Genomic DNA, 27,576 nt, shown 5'->3' on the forward strand with positions numbered 1-27,576 from the left:
ACGAAAGGGTAGAATTTGGGCTGTGTGTATCTGTGTATGCAAGCATACGTGTGCATGTGTGAATGGCCAGCCAGGGGTGTGCCTCCACCAGTATATAAAGGAACTGAGGATTGGAATAAGGACAATTATCTACCTCAGCATTTTTGGACTGATACTCATACTAATTTAAACTAATTTCTCTTTTGTCATTTAAGCATCATTAACCATAAAGGAAAACTTAAAATAGCGAAATGGGAGTAGAAGAGAAGTTGTCAGAAACATCTGTCCAAACAACTGAAGCTGCTCCGCAGACTTTTGGCAGCAGTGCTGGAAGTTTTGCTGCCCCTAGCAACATCTATTCAGCCATTTTAAGCCGTAATGAGGCTGTTAAAGATGCTCGGCGGCTCAAGGACTTTCTGGAGCTTAGAGACAAATACGTGCGCAAAAAGGTTCTGTTTGAAGACCCTCTCTTCCCTGCTCAGGACTCATCCCTCTTTTCTATTGAAAAGTTCCGTCTTAAGTTAGAATGGAAGCGGCCATCGGTGAGTTACATACCTGGCGGTTGTAAACTTGGCATCTTTTATTGTGCTTAATTTATTTTGAAAACCTATAAATAGCATGATTTCATAACATAATTCTTTTGTGCCTAAAATACTTGTATTATAATAATATTATATTTACAGCTATGCGTTAAAGCTGAAATGTTTTCTGCAACATTAGAACCACTGAATGGTATTGAAAAAATGAACATTGTTTTCAAACAGCTTTCCGAATAAAAACACTGTCTTCTGTTGATCTAACAAACAGATAGTCCAGCCACTAAATCACGCCATTGGTTTTTTAAAAGAAACAGGAATTTTTATAATGCCACAGCGACACAGTGTTTACAGTTTTCAAAGAAATTAACCAATGAATGGTTTACTTATAGTCTCTGCATATTAAGTGGAAAGGGGAAAGTATTTTAACCATTTTAAATTCAGGACAGTAATATTGCTCATATCACACAAATAATAGATAGTCATATATTGAGCCAAGCATGTTTTTGTCTATTAAATCATTCAATGAACCATAGTGCAAGAAGAGCTTGTTTTGACATACAACAACAACAAAAAAGATTGCAAGTAACTAGTTTCACTACGTCACTCTTCCCACAATTCAGAGACCCTGGAATGGACATCAGCAATGAACTAATCTGATCACCAAAGACAACAATCTTAGCCTGAATGCACAAGGCAAATGTAATGTAAACATGGCAGTCATCCCTTAATATATCTTTTTTAAACAGACACTACGCCCTAACGTTAAAACTATAAAACAGACAGAACATAACACTAGAAGGACAAGATTGCCAGATCAACACTTCATAGCCTCAGACTAACCAGAAAGAATGACCTGGTATTAGGGCTGAAACGATTAGTCGACATTATCAACAACGTTGAGTAGAAAAAATTGTCAAAAAAAGAATCTGTTTTAAATAGTCCTTTGATATCATTTAACGTAACATGAGATCAAATTAAACTCTAATGATGACATGTGAGAGCAGCACTGTAGCTCTTGCCTGACTGAGGAGAGGAAGAAAACAGCTCACAGTCCAAATGCACTATTAACTTTCCAAACAGCCTTAGGTGCTGTAGATCACAAAGTATTAGGAAATTATACAAAATACCAAATAAGTAAATACAGAACCACTCTTGTTGTGGAATAAGTGGAGTTGGAGCTCTTTAAAGGAAAAACCCTGAAATTACATCTTAATAGCAGTTATATTTAATGCATTATAGCTTTATTAAAGTTAAAATAATATGGAAGCAGATCATGTAAATAACTAAAAACTCAGAAACTGGCATTTTTCTGTGTGGTCAGCGCCTCTTCTATGAGTTGCGTGAATGTCCCGATCTAAGGGGGAGAGAATGAAACTGCACACTCTGTCACGGGGACGCTCGTCCCTCGAGCGCTTGCTGCAGCTAGATTATAACATGATGGCTCGTGACTTTTTGAATCATAATATATATATGTCATTGTGCATTTCTTATCATGAAGAAAATTGCCAATATGCAGCTTTATTAATAAGAAAGAGTTAAGGATGGATTGAAGTGAACAGAAAGGTGAGAGAGGGAAGTCTTCGCCCCATTATACACTGGAACAAAATACATTTTTTCTTTGTTTTTATTTTGGCTTGTTTCACAATATAAATATATAAAACTCCTTTAAAACATATAGATTTTGTTTAGCAGCTATACTGCAGAAGAAATAATTATTATCTGAGAACGTTGAATATAATATTAAAAATGCAAATATTTAAAATGATCTAAAAATCCTTTATAAAATATGCATTTACCTGAGAAGCAGCATAGAATATATTTATACTTGCTTTTAGAGAATAGATCTTAAATATAATATGTTTTGTCTTTACTGCACTCGTAGAAGTATAACTAAGTGAAAAAATATACTTTTATTTAAGATACATTCTCTTAAAGCAAGTCTAAATATCTTATATGTTGCTTCTCAAGTAAATGTATATTTAGACAAGAAAACAAGACAAAAACACTTGATAACAATAGGATTTTTTGCTTTGAATTTTTTACTGAATTAAACTTTACCCACTTTAATTTAGTGAATGTCATTTAGAGGTATTTTTAAAAGATGATTTTGTCCTCTTTATTGTTAGAAAGCACGTTTAATACAACCTTTTAAGTCGGGGCACAAGCTGAATAATCGGTTAAGAGCTAGTGATTAATCATTACAATAACCGCTGAATAATCGGTTAAGAGCTAGGGATTAATCATTACAATAATCGCTGAATAATCGGTTAAGAGCTAGGGATTAATCATTACAATAATCGTTGAATAATCGGTTAAGAGCTAGTGATTAATCATTACAATAATCACTGAATAATCCGTTAAGAGCTAGTGATTAATCATTACAATAATCACTGAATAATCCGTTAAGAGCTAGTGATTAATCATTACAATATTCGCTGAATAATCCGTTAAGAGCTAGTGATTAATCATTACAATAATCGCTGAATAATCCGTTAAGAGCTAACGATTAATCATTACAATAATCGTTGAATAATCGGTTAAGAGCTAGTGATTAATCATTACAATAATCGTTGAATAATCGGTTAAGAGCTAGTGATTAATCATTACAATAATCGCTGAATAATCTGTTAAGAGCTAGTGATTAATCATTACAATAATCGCTGAATAATCCGTTAAGAGCTAGTGATTAATCATTACAATAATCGCTGAATAATCTGTTAAGAGCTAGTGATTAATCATTACAATAATCGCTGAATAATCCGTTAAGAGCTAGTGATTAATCATTACAATAATCGCTGAATAATCTGTTAAGAGCTAACGATTAATCATTACAATAATCGTTGAATAATCGGTTAAGAGCTAGTGATTAATCATTACAATAATCGTTGAATAATCCGTTAAGAGCTAGTGATTAATCATTACAATAATCGCTGAATAATCTGTTAAGAGCTAGTGATTAATCATTACAATAATCGTTGAATAATCCGTTAAGAGCTAGTGATTAATCATTACAATAATCACTGAATAATCCGTTAAGAGCTAACGATTAATCATTACAATAATCACTGAATAATCCGTTAAGAGCTAGTGATTAATCATTACAATAATCGCTGAATAATCTGTTAAGAGCTAACGATTAATCATTACAATAATCGTTGAATAATCGGTTAAGAGCTAGTGATTAATCATTACAATAATCGTTGAATAATCCGTTAAGAGCTAGTGATTAATCATTACAATAATCGCTGAATAATCTGTTAAGAGCTAGTGATTAATCATTACAATAATCGTTGAATAATCCGTTAAGAGCTAGTGATTAATCATTACAATAATCACTGAATAATCCGTTAAGAGCTAACGATTAATCATTACAATAATCACTGAATAATCCGTTAAGAGCTAACGATTAATCATTACAATAATCACTGAATAATCGGTCAGGAGCTAGTGATTAATTATTACAATAATCACTGAATAATCCGTTAAGAGCTAGTGATTAATCTTTACAATAATCACAGAATAATCCGTTAAGAGCTAACGATTAATCGCTGCAATAATCTGCCGAACAGTTGAATAAGCATTCTAATAATCGTTAGATGAATCCATTATCAAAATAATCGTTAGTTGCAGCCCTACCTAGTATGACCTAGTATCAATAACATCGATTTTTAATAAACATATTATCTTTACTGGAACACAAAATCCATGCGCCTCTCCTTGCGAATGAATATCTCCATCACTTTGTTGTAAAAGTCTCCTGCTTGTTTAAGTCTTGTTTTAGCCTCTCTTTCTCAATTTTTAATGGAAATTAACTTTGCCAAATCCACGTAAGTAATCGATACACTATATCCATTTTAGCGCTTAATAACTCTTTTGTTACATGAAAAATTATGTGAAAAATCTAGCCTATCAGATAGCGTGATTGAAGGAAGGAGCTTCTGATTGGCTTACCTTGGTCATTTGTAGTAGCGGACGTGATTAAATTTGAATGAACGTACAGTGTTTTTAAAATTAATTAATTAATTTTAAATTTGTCCCCTTTTCTCCCCAATTTGGCATGCCCAATTCCCACTGCTTATTAGGTCCTCATGGTGGCACAGTTACTAACATCAATCCGGGAGGCAGAGGACAAGTCTTGGTTGCCCCTGCTTCTGAAACAGTCAATCCACGCATCTTATCACATGGCTCGCTGTGCATGACACCGCAGAGACTCGCATCATGTGGAGGCTCATGCTATTCTCTGCACAATTACCACGTGCTCCATTGAGAGTGAGAACCACTAATCGTGACCACGAGGAGGTTACCCCATGTGACTCTACCCTTCCTAGCAACTGGGCCAATTTGGTTGCTTAGGAGACCTGGCTGGAGTCTGAGTGAGAATAGCATGAGTCTCCACATGCTGTGAGTCTCTGCGGTGTCATGCACTGCGAACCACATAATAAGATGCGCACACCCTGGATTCGAACTTGCGACTCCAGGGGTGGTAGTCAGTGTCTATACTGAGCAACCCAGGCCCCAATGAACATACAGTGCTGAATGAAAGGGCGGTGAACAGTGCTTTGAATCAGAGAAAGCATTTCATAAAGTGCTTATACCTGAGGGTGGCACCAACGTGAATAAATGAATAAATGTCTGTGCTGCCCAACTGAAATGAAAGATGACGAATTTGAACGAAAACAGTTGTTTATATTAACAATTGTATTTAAATATTTCATAGTATCATTTTTTAACTCTTCTGTTAGGTAACCACTGCTTACCCTGCTTATATGGATGGCACATCCCTGATTTCAACATTGAAAAATTCCACACTTCAGCTTAAAGTACTGATTGAACATCAATTCAGTATTTCATTATCACTTGAATTACAGAAGAATTTGATACATTTGAATTTGATAAATTGCATCTTTGAAATTAAATTTTTTCCCCAATAAAGGAGGTTACATGTGTTTTCACTTTCAATCTGAGTGGGCAGTAATGCTGAGGCACCAATAAAGATATTTCTTGCAGGCACGCTATTAGAATGTGGCAATGATCCTTCAGTGTGTGTGTTGAGGGCATGGCTGCTATTAGCACATTCAAGAGTCTCTAGCTGCTGACTTGCCAATTCATGTCATGTTCGGTGTCAATGCTGGACAAGGTGGAGTTCTTCTGTATGAAAAACCTGATAATGGACTTGGTAATGGTGACTGTATTTTCTCCTCACCCTTCTGGAATTGACTACCAAAGAGCTCATGACTGTACTCTTGTAACCCCATTATTATGAATTTCATGTAATGAATGTCAGTTTTGTTGTCTAAAAAGTTGTTTATAAAACCTCTTCAACTCTGTCGTACTGCAGGCAGGTCCAAAAGGGGGCACTATGTTGTGAAAAAAGTCTCTGAATATATAGGTTAGGCATATGGGTGTCATTTGAAAGCTTATAATATTAACTTATAACATTAACTGCAAGATAAACATTACTGCATTTATGTTACATAAAGTAACAAAATACAGCCTGAATACATTTGTGTTGCTAATCATTGCCACCGTGTGGTCCATCCATCCATCCATTTTCCATCGCTTATCCGAAGTCGGGTCACGGGGGCAGCTGCTCCAGCAGGGGGCCCCAAACTTCCCTATCCCAAGCCACATTAACCAGCTCTGACTGGGGGACCCCGAGGCGTTCCCAGGCCAGTGTGGAGATGTAATCTCTCCACCTAGTCCTGGGTCTTCCCGAGGCCTCCTCCCAGCTGGGCGTGCCTGAAACACCTCCCTAGGGAGGCGGCCAGGGGCATCCTTAGCAGATGCCCAAACCACCTCAACTGGCTCCTTTCGACGCTAAAGGAGCAGCGGCTCTACTCCGAGCTCCTCACGGATGACTGAGCTCCTCACCCTATCTCTAAGGGAGAAGCCCGCCACCCTTCTGAGGAAGCCCATTTAGGCCGCTTGTACTCGCTGACCTAGTTCTTTCGGTCATGACCCAACCTTCATGACCATAGGTGAGGGTAGGAACAAAAATTGACCGGTAGATCGAGAGCTTTGCCTTTCGGCTCAGCTCTCTTTTCAGTGACTATCGGTGCGATAGAGCCGAGTGCAATACGCCCCGCTGCCCGATTCTCCTGCCAACCTCCGGTCCATTGTCCCTCACTCGTGAACAAGACCCGAGGTACTTGAACTCCTTCACTTGGGGCAAAACCTCATTCCCTACCTGGATGCGCACTCCATCGGTTTCCTGCTGAGAACCTTTGGCCTCAGATTTAGAGGTGCTAATCCTCATCCCAGCTGCTTCACACTCGACTGCCAAGCGATCCAGTGAGAGCTGAAGGTCACAGACCGATGATGACATGAAGACAACATCATCTGCAAAAAGCAGCGATGAGATCCCCAGCCCACCGAACCGCACACCTTCCCCACCCCGACTACGCCTCGATATCCTGTCCATGAATATCACAAACAGGATTGGTGACAAAGCACAGCCTTGGCGGAGACCAACCCCCACATGGAAGGAACTCGACTTTGTGCCGAGGACCCGGACACAGCTCTCGCTTTGGACGTACAGGGATTGGATCACCCTAAGAAGGGACCCCCCCACCCCGTACTCCCGCAGCACCTCCCACAGTCTCTCCGGGGACCCGGTCATACGCCTTCTCCAGATCCACAAAACACATGTAGACCGGATGGGCATACTCCCAGGCCCCCTCCAGGATCCTTGCAGAGTAAAGATCTGGTCCGTGCGTTCCACGGCCAGGGCCGAAAACCGCATTGTTCCTCTTCAATCCGAGGTTCGACAATCGGCCGAACCCTCCTCTCCAGCACCTTGGAGTAAACTTTACCAGGGAGGCTGAGAAGTGTGATACCCCTGTAGTTGGCACACACTCTCTGATCCCCTTTTTGAAGAGGGAACCACCACCCCGTTCTGCCACTCCTTAGGCACTGTCCCAGATTTCCACGCTAATGTTGAAGAGGCGTGTCATCCATGACACCCCTCCACATCCAAAGCTTTCAGCATTTCTGGTCGGATCTCATCAATCCCGGGGCTTTGCCACTACGGAGTTGTTTGACTACCTCAGTGACCTCCCCAGGGAAATAGAATCTGATCCCCATCAGCCTCCGGCTCTGCCTCTACCATAGAGGCGTGTTGGGATTTAGGAGTTCTTCAAAGTGTTCCTTCCACAGCCCAATAACCTCCTCGGTTGAGGTCAACAGTGTCCCATCTTTGCTGTATACAGCTTGCATGGTTCCCGTTTCCCCTCCTAAGGTGGTGGGCGGTTTCCAGAAGCACTTTGGTGCGGACCGAAAGTTCTTCTCCATGGCTTCTCTGAACTTTTCCCACACCCACTGCTTTGCCTCCCTCACGGCCGAGGCCGCAGCCCTTCGGGCCTGTCGGTACCTTGCAACTGCCTCCGGAGACCTCCGGGACAACAAATCCCGGAAGGCCTCTTTCTTCAGTCGGACGGCTTCCCTGACCACCAGTGTCCACCATGGTGTTCGAGGGTTACCACCCCTTGCGGCACCTAAAACCTTGAGGCCGCAGCTCTCCACCACGGCCCGGCAATGGAAGCTTTGAACATTGCCCACCGGTTCAATGTCCCCAACCTCCGCAGGGATGCCTGAAAAGCTCCGCCGGAGGTGTGAGTTGAAGATCTCGCGGACAGGGACCTCCTCCAAACATTCCCAGTTCACCCGCACTACTCGCTTGGGCTTCCCAGGTCTGTCCAGAGTCTTTCCCCACCCCCTGACCCAACTCACCACCAGATGGTGATCGGTTGACAGCTCTGCCCCTCTCTTCACCCGAGTGTCCAAAACATATGGCCTCAGGCATCATCGACCTTCGGCCTAGGGTGCTCTGGTACCACGTACACTTATGAGCATCCTTATGTTCGAACATGGTGTTTGTTATAGATAATCCATGACTAGCACAGAAGTCTAATAACAAACATCCACTTGAGTTCAGATCAGGGAGGCCGTTCCTCCCAATCACGCCTTTCCAGGTGTCCCTGTCATTTCCCACGGGTGGGTTGAAGTCACCCAGCATCACTATGGAGTCCCCTACTGGGGCCCTATTCAGGACTCCATTCAGGGTCTCCAAGAAGGCAGAATACTTTGAACTGCTGTTCGGTGCATATGCACAGACAACAGTCAGAGTTTCCCCCCCACAACCCGTAGGCGTAGAGAGGCGACCCTCTCGTCCACCAGGGTAAACTCCAACGTAGTGGCGCTCAGCCGGGGACTCGTGAGTATCCCCACACCCGCCCGTCGCCTCACACCCTGGGAAACTCCAGAGAAGAATAGAGTCCATCCCCTATCCAGGAGTACAGATCCAGAGCCAAAACTGTGCGTCAATGTAAGCCCCACCAGATCCAACTGGTAACGCTCCACCTCCCTCACAAGTTCCGGCTCCTTTCCCCCCAGTGAGGTGACATTCCACGTCCCCAGAGCAAGCCTTTGCTGCCCGGGTCTGGTTCGTCGAGGCCCACGGCCTTCACTGCCGCCCATATGGCAGCGCACCCGACTCCTGCGGTTTCTCCAATGGGTGGTGGACCCAAGGGATGTAGAGGGGGGTTTCACGTCGCTTCTTCGGGCTGTGCCCGGCCGGGCTCCGTGACAAGCCCGGCCACCAGGCGCTCACCGACGAGCCCTCCATCTGGGCCTGGCTCCAGATGGGGGCCCCGGGCTTCCTCCGGGCAGGGTAACTCCTCCTCTTTCCGTTTTTTCCATGGAGTCATTGTGAACCATTCTTATTCTGGCCCTTCACCTGAGAACACTTTGCCTTGGGAGACCCTACCAGGAGCACATGGCTCCAGACAACACAACCCTCAGGATCATAAGGGCACACAAACCTCTCCACCACGATAAGTTGCTGGTTCCCGGAGAGGCACCGTGTGGTCATGTGGTAGAAATATTAATATAAATATAAAAGTCTTTCATATAGCACTAAAATAGTCAAATCATATGTCAAATGAAAGCTCTCATTTTCAGGAATGTGACAATAGAGTTTATTTTGTTGACTTTATACCACAGTTCAAAAGATTTTCAAAAGAATCACAAAGTAAAATATGATATCTGTAAGATATTAAATACAAACGTTTTGTTTATGCACCGATCACTACAGCTGTAAGCCCCAAATAGCTACAAATGTTATATCTGCTTTCACCTTTCAGGCAGTTTTCAAAAAAAACAATTATAAATAGGAAAAGCATGCTAAACAAAACATCAGAAATGTACAGTATGTTATCGACTATTGATGATAAAATGCTATACATCATCGCAAAGGGGAGAATTGAGCTGCTAGTCCATTCAGAAGCCGAGATATTTGATGAAACAATGGGTGTTGTGAACTGAAATGAACTGAAAATTAGACTGAATGTCTATGGACGAGCACATCTGTGAGGGTTAAAAAGCATTTTCTAGTACATGCTGATATCTAGTGGAATAAAGTAACTTTCTGCAGGAAACTGGAGTGAAGAGAACCAGAATGACATGCTTACAAAGTTAGGACAACAACAATATTATGGGGGTAATGTAATGCATTGGTCTGAAAAAATTAGACCAATTTTAGGCAATTAGTCCACAGTATGTGTAGATAGTGAGCTTGTAAATTCGAGTGTGAATTTGCAAGTGGCCACTCAAAAATGCACTGTTGAAGAGGTTAAGTATTAAAAGTTAGTGAAATTGCTAGTGATGGTGTCATTTTTGTTCATACTCAGGAGAACTCTCTAGATTATATATGAAAAGTAATTTCAACATTCTTCACTAGAAACATGTTATACTACATATATCCAAAAGTATTTTCTGAATTCTTCTTCAAGACAGTACATAAAAGCCTAATTCTGTAGTCCAATACATCATTAGATAGGAAATCCACATATGTTGTACTAAAATGTGGAATGAAACACCTGGACTGAACATTAAACATTTACAGAACAGCATTAGCAACAGTCTCTTTAGGGGATATCTGTGGTGTTTCATGTCAGTCCATCTGGTATAAGTTCTAAAAACTTGGCCTATTGTTTTGCTTGATGTGTCATATATATAAGTTTACTAGCTTCGCTAACATGATGATATTGCTGTGTTTTGGCTGGCCTTGCCATAGAATCAGGTTACTGTTTTTGGGCAGTGCTTCAAAAAACTGTCAAGCTATTTCACATGTTTACTGACACTTTAAAAATAATCAGAGGGAGAATGTATCTCAGTGGAGATGAGTACATTATTTTGCCTTGACATTCACTTTAGAGTGCAGCTGTACTTTATGACCCAGAACAGCTGTTGAATTGCTGTGGTATTGATGAGATCTTCATCATCACAAATATATTCAAATTATTTTTGTAAGACAAACAGAAGTAACAATACAACCTTATGTGAAATAAAGGTTTCTATACTGTGTAAAGTGGTAACCTGCAATTGTTACTAGGAGCTATTTCTACCTGATTTTACCCTGAACAATTATCCCTTAAAAATGTATTCAGGTTGATTCAGAATAAAACCATAAATAAAATTAATTCATTAAGATGTTACCAGATGAAGCACATGGTTACAATTTGTATCAGTGTAACAATAATAGTTTTATTAACTGTAAATGTGTCTCCTTTTCCTATACAGGAAATTTGTAGCAATCCACAGTTCATTCTTGGTGGAGCAAACCGAACAGATATCTGCCAAGGAGACCTGGGTAGGAAACTACAAATTTTCCAAGTCCTTAATACTGCAAAATACATAATCTGTTGCTTATTTGTGCTTTACCTCAAGCTGTTCTCTTGACCTGATGATTAGGGTTCAAAGTTGCAGGGGTTCAAATGTACTAAATTACCTCCTTAAATACACAGGCCAACCAACCTACATATATTGGGAGTGAGACACGTTGATGGACACACACAGCTGAAGAGGTGGTGTGAAAGAGAGAGTGAGACTCTGGAAAAGGGGGTGGGGTTGTGATCATGATCCACATAAGACACGAAGTAGAATATTTCCTGTTCAAAGCATGGCAGTGTCACCAAAGATAGCCTGTGCTTGTGACCTGCATACAGGGAGCCCATACATTTCCTTTCACCATAATAAAACACCTGTGTCGAAAAAACAGATTGGTTGCGTGACTCCAAGGGCTTGAAGATATTAATAATGTGTCCGCTGAGTCATCTTTGGAGTGGTGGGATGCACTACAGGGGCATCCAATGAATGCATGAGGAAGAGTAAAAGCACTAGGCTTCAGTAATTTTTGTACTTGTACAGTGTGCAGTTTCATATACCCTAAAGTTTTGCAGAGCACAGGCCTTTTTTTTTTTTTTTTTTACTCAAATGGCATTAAAATTGTCAACATTTCTAGTATAATGTACTTAATTTTAATATTGTATATTTAAGCAATTTCACATGAGTGCAGTTGGTCCATATATCAGCACAGTTGTGTAAGCGTGAGGCTGCAGATAATCACAGCCATGCTGATATATGGAGCAACTGGTCTATTGCTCATGTGAGATTGCTTTAATATACTTTATATTTTGTTTCAGACAAAAATTGACCAGTTCGTGCATTTCTTCTCCACCAATGGAAATAGTTCTAAAAAAGCCATAAAGTATTGAGCAAAGCACAACTCTGTTCACTGCACTAGACTGAAGTTTTTAACTAGTGGTAAACAAATCAGTGTTTTTGATCTAATCTTTTAAGTGAAAGAATCTTTTTTTGTTCAATTTCATTGTTTCTGTGGTAAACAACTTTGCGTTTGTTAACGAATCAGTTGAGCCAATGATCAAATGACTCACTCAACAACATTCACCCTATAACACTGTGTGTATAAAATATTAGACACAATGTTTGACGGATCCTGTTTCACTCTCTGTTCAAGCTGATGAGCCAAACAACCTATGGTATGTACGTTTCACATGTTTATAGCACCATCCAGTGGTTATTTGTGAGAAAAAAAACAGGGGTTTCAATGTTTTTATTGACCTATATAATATGATGGCGAACTTGCATGAAAAGTGACTCTTATTTTGGGATAAATGACAGCTTATTTTAATAAAGTAAAAGTGACAGTAATGATTATATTGTTACTGATATTTTAAAATTAGTATTTGCTGAAAATAAGCAACTTGTGCTTGGTTAAATTGTTTTATATTATTTTATTGAAAAACCTTCTTTGAAATCCATGTATAAAATATTATACAACAGGCATTTGTGGTAAATCTCTCAATCACCATTACATGTCTCCATACTATTTATGCAAAGCTAAAATAAATAAATACATTAAAAAAAATCACAGAGCTTTGAAAATTCTGACATTTACTTTTTATAAGATATATTTAAAGTTTGAACTAACATTTCTGTGTATTCTCATATATGCAGCCTGCTCCGTCATTATAAAGATCACTTTTTTTACATTAGGTATTACCATAAGTTCCTGAGACCCAGTGAAAAACGTTTGACACTTTCCCTTTTTCAAAATGTCAATATAGTGTCTGGTGCATAAAATACATATGATAATAATTATTTATTAAAAAAATATATATTTTGTTCATATTGTATTTTATGCGCTGAACTGAACTTTGATACATGTTAATCCATATTAATAGACCAAGGAGAGTAAGTTGTCATGGCCAAACTCCCAAACATTTGGTTTCTCTGAAACAAAATAATAAAATAAAAGATTTACCACTGTAGCATGTATGGGCTAAGAAAAACTTAAATAACCAATTAATTGCTGGGCCTCAGCCCTTGAAGCATGACAGTGTAGCTGGAATTGCTGAAAGTCTGGCCCATTGAAATATTGAAAAATAATGCACATCCAAGGTGTAACGGCCGACAGCCGCTGACAGCCGTGGCTACATTTCCACCTCAGGATGTGCATTGTTTTCCAATAATTCAACTGTAGGTCATCAATGATTCCTTACTTAATGCACGCTTAATGCAAACACAAACAAGTACTACCTTTGTTGTACTTTGTAAAGGTAATTTCTTTGGAACTGAAATATAGGCGTTTATAAAAAGACATGTGATGCATATTATTTACATTTTACAAGTATTCATAAGAATGAAACTGATTATTTTGAGCTGGTACATGCAATGTTGTAAAACTTTATTTTTAGTTGTCCATTAATCCCTGTAGGGGACTGCTGGCTGCTGGCTGCCATTACTTGCCTGACCCTGAATAATATACTCCTGCTAAGGGTGGTTCCCCATGACCAGAGCTTCACTGAAAACTATGCTGGCATTTTCCATTTCCAGGTATGGACAGGAAAACTGGACCCGTTTATTTTAAATACAATGAACATGTGATACACAAACACCAACTTCAAGTAATTTGAGTTTTTCGAACTGTTTGTGCTAGAATTGTGCTTCTCAGATAGATTAATATTCAGAAGGAGATCAAGATTAACCTACTTTGCTTATTCTTCTAGTTCTGGCGCTATGGTGAGTGGGTGGATGTGGTTGTGGATGATAGACTTCCCACATGCAAAAACCAGTTAGTGTTCACCAGGTCTGGACAGAAAAATGAATTTTGGAGTGCTCTTTTGGAGAAAGCATATGCAAAGTAAGTTCAACAGCTAAGCCTTAGTTTATTGACCACCCTATGATGGTTTTTGTGTTATTCTAAAGATTCTTAGCTTGTAACTACAGTAAGATCTGTCCAAGATTTGCTGGACTTCTGGGTTCCAGGTTACATGGCTCTTATGAGGCTTTGAAAGGAGGAAACACACTGGAGGCCATGGAGGACTTCACTGGAGGAGTAACAGAGTTCTATGAGATTACAGAGGCACCAAAGGAGTTGTACAACATCATGATGAAGGCTTTGAAGAGAGGGTCCCTTATGGGCTGCTCCATAGATGTAAATTTCCCTTCCTTCCATTTAAAAATATACTGGATGCTGTTTAGGGTTACAAACCAGTTGATAAATATATTGGACACTTGTTACACACTGTAAAAAAAAAAGTGTTACCAGTTAATCTACATGAGGTAAAATATGAATTAACTTGTTTTGTTAAGTCCAAATATTTTATATTTATTTAGTAATTATAATGAATATAGAAAAACTATATTGGGATACAATAAAAGTCATTTTAAGGGTCAGATCTGGTAGAAATATGTCCTTAAGGTAACATTTAACATTTCCACTTTTTACAGTGCAGATATACTTTTTTCTTTAACTTTACAAAATATAAATGCATTATTTTATTAAATATTCAAACATTATTAAGTACTTGGGACTTTAGAGACCCAGCACATCTATTTATCTATCACAAATGTTCATACATGTACAAAATGCCTAGATAGTGTCAAATTCTCAAAAACATTTTCAAGACAGTTAGAAAATAATAGAATAGAATATATTCTGATATATTTTGAAGTTTTATTTTTCATATATCAAAGAGATTATATATAAATATATAATTCCACATGGAACGTTCATGAGATGCAACTGGCTGTCAAACACATTGAGCTACACCTAATGTACACATAAGCTAGACATATATTTTCTCTGGCACTTTTTGAGTCTAAATAGATGTTCAACTTCCATAATGTCAGTAGTACACCCAAATGACAATAGCCAAAATAAAAATATACTGTTCGTGTGCTACACTTGCTGTAGTTTACTTCCACTTTGTTTCTTCATCAAATCTTAATCAAGTCAATCGCTGAAACATCAGTGCGACTTTGAGTAAGAAATAGCATGTATAATATGTATGTGTACATGCATATGGAATACTGATAATTCACCATTGTCACACAGAAAATAAGCATGATATAGTCAAGTCAAGTCAATTAATAGTGTAATTTGTATGAATACAGTTATCATTTGTCTTGTAATAAACAAATATATATATATATATATATATATATATATATATATATATATATATATATATATATATATATATATATACACCCTACGTAGAGTAAACTTATATACATTTGAAGTAATAATAGAAATATGGTTTATGAAAGTGTAAAAACTAATTATGATAATATTATATATAGAGTATTTAAAGACCTATACATTTTTGTTAATTAATCATTTACAAAAATATTTTTTACAATTTTGCCTTTTTTAATTTTTTTTAGAAGAGAATGTTTGAGGAAAACTAAAGAGGTGTGGGCATAACTCCAAAACATTGAATAGGTACAGGGGTGGAATAAGGTCCTGGGTCACTTAAGACCCGAGGTATGCATTAAAGCATGGGTGTCAAACTGGACAGTTCCTGGAGGCCCACAGCCCTGCAGAGTTTATCTCCAGTCTTGTACTAACATGCCTCGTTGTAATCTTCAAGCACTCCTGAAGACCTTAATTAGCTTCTTCAGGTGTGTTTAATTAGGGTTAGAGCTAAACTCTGCTGGACCTAGGCCCTTCAGGAACTGAGTTTGACACCTGTGCATTAAAGGGTTAAACTGTGTTATTTATTTTTTCTTTAATATTAATCTTTGATAAATTACCATTCTGGTTTGACTTCTTCCCCACAGACTTTGGTTCCAACTGCTCAAATGACTAAAACTGTATCTGGACTTGTAAGAGGCCATGCATACTCAATCACTGGAGTCGAGCAGGTGCGGCTGTTATGTACTAAAATATGTCACATTTGAGATAGTCTGGAACATTTCTTAAAGATGTACTCAGCCTCAGTGTATATCAGCAACAATTTTTCGATGCAATTCCAAAAATCTTGTTCTCAGGGAAAACGGAAGGACAGTAGGGACTTAATGATTCGCCTAGTTCGTGTGCGGGACCCATGGGGAGTTGCCCCCCCTCCCTCCTGTAAGTCTAATGACTGGGCTGCACTAGCAACCTCTGAGCAAGACAAGGAGAGACTCCGGCCCACAGAGCAAGGAGAGTTCTGGTCAGTACTCTCACAGCACTGGGACAAAACTCTGGTTTCAAACAGTTTAGTGACCTATTGCACATTCATTATACACTGTGATTTCCTCTCTGTTTAAAATACTGCTCATTTGAACTGTGAAATTATACTCCATTTCCTTCAATGAAATTGATAGTCATAAAAGACACCCAATGATTTATGTTCCTCTTCACTCAAGGATGTGCTTTGAGGAGTTTCAGAAGAACTTCACCAAACTGGAGATTTGTAATCTGACCCCAGACACTCTGCAGGATGACCGTATGCTCAAGTGGAATGTGTCAGTACATGAGGGCCGATGGGTGAAAGGCTGCTCCGCTGGAGGCTGCAGAAACTTTCCAGGTATCCAGTATAATGTTGTGAACATTGGAACTTTGTTGATATTGCATGCATTTGCCCTCATATTTATGTTGTTGATGAAAACCAGGCCTCGCATTTAGCACATGTCCTCTGATGTGTTGAGCAGTGCAATCAAAAAAATGTTTGTTTTGTTTTTTGTGGGGGGTTTTTTTGTTTGTTTTTTTTGCTGCTTGTTCAATTTACTTAATGAAAAATAACTAAAGTAATATAATTCTAGAACATGTTGTCAAAACTAGATGTTTTTTGTGTGTTTTATCCATTGGAATGTTTTTGGAAGTTTGCTTAATCTATTTGAGTTGGGACTACAATAATTATTTTTGTAGTGTTAATGTACTGTAGCATTGATGATACTGGGCAGGGGACTTCCGTTTCCCATCATGCTTTGAACTCGATAGGGAGAGTACGTGTTAAAATTAAGAGTAATTTTATGTGTTTATGTACAAGATGAATATAAAGAAGGGTCTCATGTTGAGATTCAGAAGAGTTTCTGTTATGTTATATGAAGACGGGTAGATGTTGCACATTAAATTGCTCGCTTTGTTGAGCTAATGCTGTGCTAAGTCTAGCAAAGTTACTAAACTACACTCTGAAGTGCTTACAACCAGCATGTATTTAGCATGCTAACATTAACTTTCTCTAGTTAGTACAAAAATAAATAAATCAGATTTATTTGAGTTACATTGACACATCTAATTTAGCTGGGTTTACCCAATTCAACTAGGTTCTTTCTACACAAAGTGTTTAATTAATTTTAAATTAAGAAAACTAATTTCAAACATGTGGAACTACTCTAAACAAAAGAATCAAGTTTTGCCAAAGAGCTAAATTTTGAGTGTGGCGCAGTAAAGGCATTGTGAGTTTTATTCGAGCTTGTGACATTTACTGGTCCGGTTTCCTTCCTCCTCTTCTCCCTATCATATCCTGTCAATTCTTCAATGTCTCTGTAAATGAAAAGTGATGAAAAGGCCAAGAATAATCGATAGATTTAAAGACAGACAGACAGATTGTAATCAGAAGTTAATCAGAGTTTAAAGTAACTTAATTTGCTGTGAATCCAAAAATCACCATTTTGTGGCAGAAACGTACTGGACAAACCCTCAGTACCGTCTGAATCTTCTGGAGGTGGACACTAAAGAGAAGACCTGTACAGTGGTGGTGGCATTAATGCAAAAGGGCAGGAGAAAAGACCGCTGTTCAGGTGGCACCCTACACAACATTGGGTTCGCCATCTATGAGGTTAGCTGAAGCAAACAAATCTTATACATCGTAAACTTTAATAACACTAGTTATTTTAGATGTTTATTTTTTTTTATAAAAATGTAGATGCACATTTTTAGCTTACCTGAAAAAAAATTATATTTTTACATACTTCCGCTTAAAGGAATATTACGGGTCCAATACAAGTTCAATCAACTGCATTTGTGGCATAATGTTGATTACAACAAAACATTATTCCGTCCTTTTCTTTGAAATGAGCTAAAAGCAAAGTTACAGTGAGGCACTTACAATGGGGCAAATTTTTATGTGAGGCCAGTATAATTTTATAAAAGCACTTACATGAATTCTTCTGTTAAAACTCATGTATTATTTGAGCTCTTATGTTGTTGAAATCATAATTTTTACAGTCATTTTAGGGTTTGTTGACATTACATTGTCATGACAATGAAATTGTAAAAGTGGCCATAACTTTATGCTTTTTTCCAAATGATTTTTTGTGGTAATCAATATTATGCCACAAACGATATCGATTGAGCTTAACTTTATATTGAACCCAGAATATTCCTTTATTTAAGCCCACGTAATTTCAAATACAAATTTATACACTGTAAATATTTGAAAGCTCCAATTGTTACCCAAAGGAGCTATTTCTATGAGACGTAACTAGTGTTACCTAATGTATTAAGGTTGGTGTTAAATACTATTTTTTAATTTGGATAAAACCAGTTAATTTATATATTTATATTTTTTCTCTCTCTCAGTGTACACTTGTTTAGGCCAATTGTGATGTTTATATAGTGTACATGTTACATAATATATGTTTTTGAGTAAATAACTATTGTCACTGAGACACTTCAATCCTATTTTACCCACTGTCTTCCCTAGGTCCCGGAGGAGGTATGACTACATGATGAAGAGACCATATAGATGCCATGATATGTCTGTTTGGTTGCATATGTACAAACATTTTTGTTGTTTGCCAGTACTTTGTTTCATTTAAGCCCTTCATTCTTAAACATTCAACCACTACCTACTTATTAACTACTGCCAAGTGTAATTACAAACATAAATCAGCTATACTTCAATTAGAATTAAAATTATATTTTAATTTTGAAAAATGACTTTAACAGACATCACCCCATTAAATCATTTCATATGTAGCATGCCTTAAACACTAGAGTAAACTATTGTACATCCCATATTTTTCTTGTTCTTAAAATCTGCTCTTTCTAAAATCCTCATTTTAGATGAAGGGCAATCAGCAACAGCTGGCAAAAGATTTCTTCCTTTATAATGCCTCCAAGGCTCGCTGCAAGTCTTACATCAACATGCGTGAGGTATCGGAACGTTTCTGCCTGAGTCCAGGCGAGTATGTCATCATTCCGTCCACCTTCGATCCACACAAGGAGAGCGAGTTTCTTCTCAGAGTCTTCTCTGAGAACAAGAGCACATCCGAGTGAGTGTTAAAAGTCGAAATCCTATTGTAAGTTTAATGTTCAGTTATTGTATTAATATTCAGTAGCTTTCACTGAAGGTATGAATTAACATAATAACAATAAATATAATGCTTAATAGATCATTAGTTCGTGTGTATTTAAATAGTTGGTTATACATTTTCTTAAAACTTGAATTCATATATTAACTCATATATTCATAATATTTTTGGACCTAAAAATTACTCAGAACAAAATATGAAATCAAGTTTCATCTGCAGATAAACAATGCTAGGCACTTTACTAACTAACTTTTCTCAGATCATTTGCAAAAAACACTGCTAACCCAGAAAAACATTAAGGCTCATCTGAATTTTGCCAAAACACACTTTGATGTTCCTCAAACCTTTTGGGAGAATGTTCTGTGGACTAATGAGTCAAAAGAGGAACTGTTTGGAAGACAGGGGTCCCTTTACATCTGGTATAAATCAAACACAGAATTCAACAACAAAATAAAAACATCATGTCAGCGATCAAGCATGGTGGTGGTAGTGTGATGGTGTAGGGATGCTTTGCTGCTTCAGGGACAGGGTGATTTCCAATAATTGAGTAAAACATGAATTCTGCTCTCTACCAGAAAGTCCTACAGGAGAACGTCCGGTCATCAGTCCATTAGTTGAAGCTCAAGAGCAACTGGATTATGCAGCAAGACAATGATCCAAAGCATAGGAGTCAGTCAATCTCTGAATGGCTCAAACAAAGTAAAATTAAAGTGTGTTTTTGGAGTGGCCTAGTCAAAGTCCTGACTTGAACCCGATTGAGATGCTGTGGCAGGACCTTAAACAGGCAGTTCCTGCTTGAAAACCCTCCAATGTGGTTGAACTAAAGCACTTCTGCAAAGTAGAGTGGGCCAAAATTCCACCACAGTGTTGTGAAATACTGATCTCCAGTTATCGGAAGCGTTTGGTTGCAGTTGCTGCTGCTAAAGGTGGCACAACCAGCTATTAAGTTTAAGGAAGCAGTTCGTTTTTCACATGGGTGATACAGGTGTTGGATAACTTTTTTGCTTCAAAAATTTGTATAACTTGAAACCTTCTTTTGATTAAATGTTTTGCTTAAAATGTGCTTGTGCTATCTTTCTTTAAAAAAAAAAGGCACTGGTTAACATTTGGTTACATATTGCAAAGATGATCATACATCTTTTAGTGTGGCTTTAGTGCACAAATACATTTTAAGGGGCACTGTATGTGCAGCACTAATCTGTTAATGACTTTGTAAAGAAAGTTATTACAGTGTTTCCCATATAAGCTCTTGTTTCAAATGTTCCACTCAGGCATTATTTGAATGGCCTGTTGACATGTACATATGTGCTTCTGTGCATTTGGTTGACATCTGCACTTTTTTCCCCAGGGTTGTAGATGCAGAGATTGAGACGGAGTCTGTGGTGAGTCAACACCTGTGTCTGTCTGAATACCTGTTTCTGTGGCAACCCATAATATGTCACCCAGTCTCAATGGTTGTCTCTTGAATATGATTTGGAACTTTGTAATACACGTGCAGAAGAGCCTGATTATACATGTTTATTTTTTAACAAACACCCAAATATTTGGATCAAATTCTAACTGGAACGAACCTCAATATTTCAGCATCATGCTTTATTTATAAAAGGTTTTCAAAATGTTTTAATCTCTAACATGTCACTTTCTTGTAGCAGAAGACCGATAATGTCAAGAACAAAATCAAGGTAAAGTAAAAATGGAAATGAGATTGATTTTAACATCTTTGCAGCATTCCATATCAGCCCTCTAGTGCTGTCCACCATCACTATGTCAGATGATAAAAGCTAAAGTGAGACAGCCTCATCATCATGCTCTATTAATTGTCTGTACTGCTTTATACAGTTTCTTTTCCAAAAATGTCATATTGCTTAATTAAAGACAAATAGCATATGAACAAGTTGATATGTCCCAAATGTAATCCACAACATATAGGATCATAAGGCATACACAATGTAAAATTGCAAAACTGCCTTTGGTAACAAAGTCTTGGTCAATACAGTACACCGATCAGCCACAACATAGTTTCCCTCATGCCGCCAAAACATTAGCAACCTGCATCTCAGAATAGCATTCTGAAATGCTGTTCTTCTCACCACAGTTCTACAGAGCGGTTATCTGAATTACCATAGACTTTGTCAGTTCGAATCAGTCTGGCCATTCTCTGTTGACCTCTCTCATCATCCAGGCATTTCCATCCAATGAACTGCCCCTCACTGGATGTTTGTTTTTGGCACCATTCGGAGTACATTCTAGAAAGGAGATCAGCAATTACAGAAATACTCAAAGCAGTCCATCTGGCACCAACTATCATGTCACCATCCAAATCACTGTGATGAAAAAATTCCAAATTTTAATTATGAATAAATATGATATGAACAGTAACTGAAGCTTCTGACCCATATCTGCATGATTGTATGCACTGCACTGCCACAGGATTGGCTGATTAGATAATTGCATGGATGATTGATTGAATATGCTATTCTGAGATGTGGGTTGGCCCTGTTTTGGCAGCATAAGTGGGACCTACACAATATTAGGCAGGTGGTTTTAATATTGTGGCTTATCGGTGTATGTGCAACAGCCAGAGAGAAGGCCTAAAAGGCTAAACTAATTTTTTAAGAGATCAAAATACCCTGTTTTATAAGCAAATATTAAGCTGATTTGGTCTTTTTTTTTTATTGGGGGGTGGCCACTGTAGGTGAGGCTACCCAATAGTAATACGGAATACTCTTTTAAGGCACATGCACACAAACCGAGATGTTCAGTTTGTTGTTCTAAAACCTTGAAGAGAATTAGCATTTTCTATGGAATTTCTATGGAATTTCTAATGGGTTTGTAGAATGGCAGTTTCCAAGTAAAATAAGGATTCCCTGTTGGTTTTTTCCACATACATTATGCACAGTAGGCTAACTTTTACCTCAATTTTGAAACAATTGTGTGCTTTAAAATATTTAAAATATATAAGTTGCTAACAAAATGCTAAAAAAGGACTATAGCTGCTTGACAAATCAGACAACCATTGGTGTCCTTACAGTTGAAGTCAGAAGTTTACATACACTTAGGTTGAAGTCATTAAAACAAATTTAATTAACCACTCCACAGATCCCATAGCAACATTTGTTTACTGACAGATTGTTTAATTTTTTATTTACTATATCACAATTCCAGTTCAGAAGTTTACATAAACTAAGTTAACTGTGCCTTTAAGCAGCTTGGAAAATTCCAGAAAATTATGTCAAGCCTTTAGACATTTAGTCAATTAGCTTCTGATAGGAGGTGTGTTGAATTGGAGGTGTACCTGTGGGTGTATTTTAAGGCCGACCTACAAACCCAGTGCCTCTTTGTTTGACATCATGGAAAAATCTAAAGAAATCATCCAAAACCTAAAAAAAAATAACAAATGTGGACCTCCACAAGTCTGGTTCATCCTTGGGATTTCCAAATGCCCGATGGTACCACGTTCATCTGTAAAAACAATAGTATGCAAGTATTTACACTATGGGACCACACAGCCATCATACCACTTTGGAAAGAGGCGCATTCTGTCTCCAAGAGATGAACATAGTTTGGTGCGAAAAGTGTAAATCAATGCCAGAACAACAGTACAGGACCTTGTGAAGAGGCTGGAGGAAACAAGTAGACAAGTATCTATATCCACAGTAAAATGAGTCCTATATCAACATAACCTGAAAGGACACATAAAAAAGCCAGACTACAGTTTGCTAGTGCACATGGGGACAAAGATCTTACTTGAGAAACATTCTCTGGTCTGATGAAACAAAAAGGAACTTTTTGGCCATTATTATCATAGTTATGTTTTGATGAAAAAGGGTGAGGCTTGAGAGCCGAAGAACACTATTCCAACCGTGAAGCATGGGGTGGGGGTGTTTTGCTGCAGGAAGGACTGGTGCACTTCACAAAATAGATGGCATCATGAGGAAGGAAATTGATGTGGATATATTGAAGCAACATCTCAAGACATCAGCCATGAAGTTAAAGCTCGGTAGCAAGTGGGACTTCCAAATAGACAATGACCCCAAGCATAAAGTTGTGGAAAAATGGCTTAAGAACACAAAGCCAAGGTATTGGAGGGGCCATCGCAAAGCCCTGACCTCAATCCGAAAATTTGAGGACAAAAAAGCGTTAGTTCACCAGTTCTGCCTAGAGGAATGAGATAAAATTCCAGCAACTTATTGTGAGAAAAATGTTTGACCAAAGTTAAACAATTTAAAGGCAATTCTACTAAATACTAACAAATTGTATGTAAACTTCTGACCCACTGGAAATGTGATGAAAGATATTAAAGCTGAAATAAATAATTCTACTATTATTCGTACATTTCACATTATTCTTAAATAAAGTATTGATCCTAACTGACCTAAGACAGGAAATGTTTCTACGATTAAAAGTCAGGAATTGTGAAAAATGATTTGAAATGTATTTGGCTAAGCTGTATCTAAACTGCTGGCTTCAACTGTATGTAGCAAATTCTTAGCACCTTCCACTTTTAAAGCATGCTGTTTTAACTGTTTCATAATTCCACTTCAATTTTGATCTTAAAGTACTCTTATTCTAGATAAAAACATTGACTTTAAAAAATAATTCGAAATTCATTGTGGAATCCATGGCGAATAAGCCTTTGCAAATTGACATTATGACTGTACAGCTCTATTTAATATGCTTAATATGTTATTAATTTTATTAATTCCTCATATTCAGCCATTTAATCGTCTTGAGGAGGAGACCAAAGAGGAAAAACAGTTCAGGGCTATATTTCAGCAGATTGCTGGAGAAGTGAGTACAAGAATTTAACTTCATCTATGAACTTCATCATCCTTTCTAAACCACACTAATGGTGATACCATCCCTACAACTCTGTTGCTCTTTGCAGGACATGCAAATCAATGCCAATGAACTCAGGACTGTCCTTAACAGTGTGGTTGCCAAACGTGAGTGGAATCTCCTGTTCTGCTACTGCTTTACATTTTACCCTAAGAATTAAACTCATATTCAAATAACAACAGCAATGTCTGCATGATTATATACATTATACTGCTGCCACACGTTTGTCTGATTAGCTAATCGCATGAATAGATAAGTCAGTGAGTGTACTATACTGTATATATCCATTGTATATCAATAATATATCTTTCTCTTCCCAGATAAAGAGCTTAAAACAGAGGGTTTCAGTCTGGAGAGCTGCAGAAGCATGATTGCCCTCATGGATGTATCCTTGCTAGATGTGCTGTGCATTATGGGCAAATAATGTATGAATGTTGTGTACTTCAGAGCAACGTCAGAAAGTAACTTTTACATTAAGGGGTGATATTTACCCCTTGGATTAGATTTTTAGGGGTGTTTTTTACCTCTGTTTGGCCAAAGATTTTCATATTGGTGCATCCCTATTATAAATGCATGATTTTTAATTTTGAGGGCATTTTTGGTTTATGCTAACTGTTTGTTCTTTTTGGAACTTCAAAGGTCAGACCACCATCCACTTGCATTTTAAGGACCTACTGAGCTAAGATATTTTTTCTATTTTTTTTCAAATGTGTTCTACTGAAGACAGTAAGTCATACACATCTGGGATGGCACGATGGTGAGTAAATGATGAAAAAATTGTCTTTTTGGGTGAACTGTCCCTTTAAACATTGATCTGTTTCTCGACCACACTTATCATATTGCTTCTGAAGATATAAACATAACCACTGGAGTCTTATTGATTACTTTTATGCTGCCTTTTTATGCTCTTGAAGCTTCATAATTTACATATTCATTTACTTGCATTGTATGGACCTACAGAGGTGAGATATTCTTCTAAAAATCTTCATTTGTGTTCAGCAGAAGAAAGTCATCAATCTTAAATGGCATGAGGGTGAGTAAATGATGAGAGAATTTTCATTTGTAAGACTTTAGAGGTATTGACAAAAAGCACGGCAAGAAGAGCAAAATAATCAAAAATCTAAAAATGAACTGGATCAACGAGGTTCACAGAGGAAGCATAAAGTCAGCAACATAGCAAGCAGGGAAAAAATATATTTATAAATAGTCTACCAACAATATAACCATGACATGAAATAATTCATTTGGTCAGCATAAACAAAAAAATTAAGTTCCTAATGTAATTCTATAGTGGATAGCACCCCCTGGTGGCCTGGATACATGACATTGTTTTATTTTTATTTACATATCTTAACTATGACACCTTAGACTGATGGAACAGGCCATTTAAACCTGGAAGAGTTCAAACACTTATGGAACAAGATCAAGCAATGGAAGGTATGGCAATATTTTCACATACTGTAGCATTAATGTCAGAATGTCCTTTTTTTTATTACACTGCAAGTTTAAGCCATAAACTATTTCCACTATTTGCAGTTGGTGTTCATACGTTACGACGCAGACAAATCCAGCACAATCAGCAGTTTTGAGATGAGGAATGCTCTTACTGAAGCAGGTGAAGCCGCCACACATCTTACAGTTATTTGCCATTTACTGCTATACGTTTTTTTCATCGTGTGCTTTTATGTGCTCTGGGAAACTGAGCTTTTAGTACCCAGAAACCAGAGATATGTTTCTATCCTTCAGGATTTCAACTCAACAATCAGCTCTATGATATCATTGCTATGCGATATGCCAATGAAAACCAGGAGTTGGATTTCGACAGCTACATTAGCTGCTTAGTGCGACTCGAGGGGATGTTCAGTACGTGCACATTTAACTGTGGATGCTTTGTGTTTTAAGTAACATTATTTTTTTTAAGTATCTTGAAGTTGCTTTATGATGACCAGAATTTTGAGATGCTAAGAATGGGCAGTCTTTCCTTTTTTAACAGCTGTAAGATACTTTAAGTAAAGGGGATTCTCTTACAGGGGCATTTAGGGCTTTTGACAAGGATGGAGATGGCCTTATCAAGCTGAATGTTTTTGAGGTAAGCAGCATACATTTAAATAAAGGTCATACGTGTTCAGATCACTGAAGGCTTTTGATCTCTCTTACATGCTCCTGTTTTCTATATCATATGCACAGTGGCTTCAACTGACCATGTATGCCTAAGGAAAATTGTCAGTGGACCTTTCCCATTTTCAACCTCTATTAAGTGGAGCATCACAGATGAAAGATGAGATCTTAGTCTATTATGTTACAAGACTGTGACCTTCCTTTATGAGATTGCACACTATAGTGTGCTGAAAAGTTCAAAATCTTCAGAAGATTGTGATCTGGTAAATCTTCAGAGGAAATTGGGTTGATGACGAGCTATTGGATGGACAATCAGCTAATTGAACTTATTGGTCTGACTCAACAAACTCTATCCTGATCTTTTTCATACCCCGCTGTGTGTCCCATCTTTGTGATTAGATAATGTGAAACAATTATTTTAAATCCATAGTTCACCCAAAAGTGAAAATTAATTTACTTGCCATTCCAGATGTGTCTGACTTTCTTTCTTCTGCTGAACACAAACAAAGATTTTTAGAAGAATATTTCAGCTCTGTAGGTCAACACAATGCAAGGTGGCCAGAACTTTGAAGGTCAAAAAAGCTGATAAAACAGCATAAAAGTAATCCAAAAGACTCCACTGGTTAAATCCATGTCTACAGAAGTAATATGATAGGTGTAGGAGAGAAACAGAAAATATATATAATGTAAGCATCAGTCACTATTCAGTTTCATTCTACCTTTTTTTACATACAATAAGAGTGAATGGTGACAAAGCCTAACATCTAGTTTAATGAAAGAAAGAAAGTCATATGGGTTTGGAACAAAATTAGGGTGAGTAAATTACAGAACTTTTTTAAGGTGAACTATCCGTTTTCACATCATAACCGGACCTTCAGGTTACAGAGAACTCATCCCATATCTGTTGTAAAATGTGTGCTACTGTGCAAAAATATAATAAACTAAATAAATAAAACTTTTTTATGTTCCATAACCATGATATGCAAAACACAAAACAAACAACACAAAATAGAACAACAATATTTATTAATGACTGCATACAAACAACAATCTAATTGAATAACCTAATATATAAATAAAGCCTTTCAAAATGATTTTGGATTATATTCTGAAGTACCAAGAATACAGTTGCACCGGGTACTTGGTGGCTATATGTTTCAAATTGCATGTGCAAAGTCATATGGATTTACTAACACAGATTTAATTTAATCAG

At 37.7% G+C, this 27,576-nt stretch overlaps 1 protein-coding gene across 3 annotated transcripts; it reads left to right on the forward strand.

The window, feature by feature from the left end:
* The first annotated feature begins 37 nt into the window (after positions 1-37).
* On the forward strand, positions 38-27,576 carry LOC127622211 (calpain-3-like). 3 transcript variants are annotated; one of them, XM_052096221.1, is made up of 21 exons: positions 38-521; positions 11,097-11,166; positions 13,594-13,712; positions 13,886-14,019; positions 14,145-14,313; positions 15,945-16,028; positions 16,155-16,318; positions 16,515-16,675; positions 17,772-17,929; positions 18,797-18,808; positions 19,159-19,367; positions 20,755-20,788; positions 21,059-21,088; positions 24,123-24,197; positions 24,295-24,352; positions 24,566-24,630; positions 25,614-25,682; positions 25,782-25,860; positions 25,992-26,108; positions 26,276-26,334; positions 26,433-27,576. In XM_052096221.1, exons 1-21 carry the CDS (start codon positions 231-233, stop codon positions 26,457-26,459), a joined length of 2,184 nt encoding a protein of 727 aa, XP_051952181.1. In that variant the 5' UTR covers positions 38-230; the 3' UTR covers positions 26,460-27,576. The 3 variants fall into 3 exon arrangements, with proteins under 3 accessions (XP_051952181.1, XP_051952180.1, XP_051952183.1); XM_052096220.1 differs by having other exon boundaries at positions 21,056-21,088; positions 26,433-27,574; XM_052096223.1 differs by lacking the exon at positions 11,097-11,166 and having other exon boundaries at positions 373-521; positions 21,056-21,088; positions 26,433-27,575.

The sequence above is a fragment of the Xyrauchen texanus genome, chromosome 28 (genome assembly GCF_025860055.1).
Source record: "Xyrauchen texanus isolate HMW12.3.18 chromosome 28, RBS_HiC_50CHRs, whole genome shotgun sequence".
In the NCBI taxonomy this organism is placed as follows: Eukaryota; Metazoa; Chordata; class Actinopteri; order Cypriniformes; family Catostomidae; genus Xyrauchen; species Xyrauchen texanus.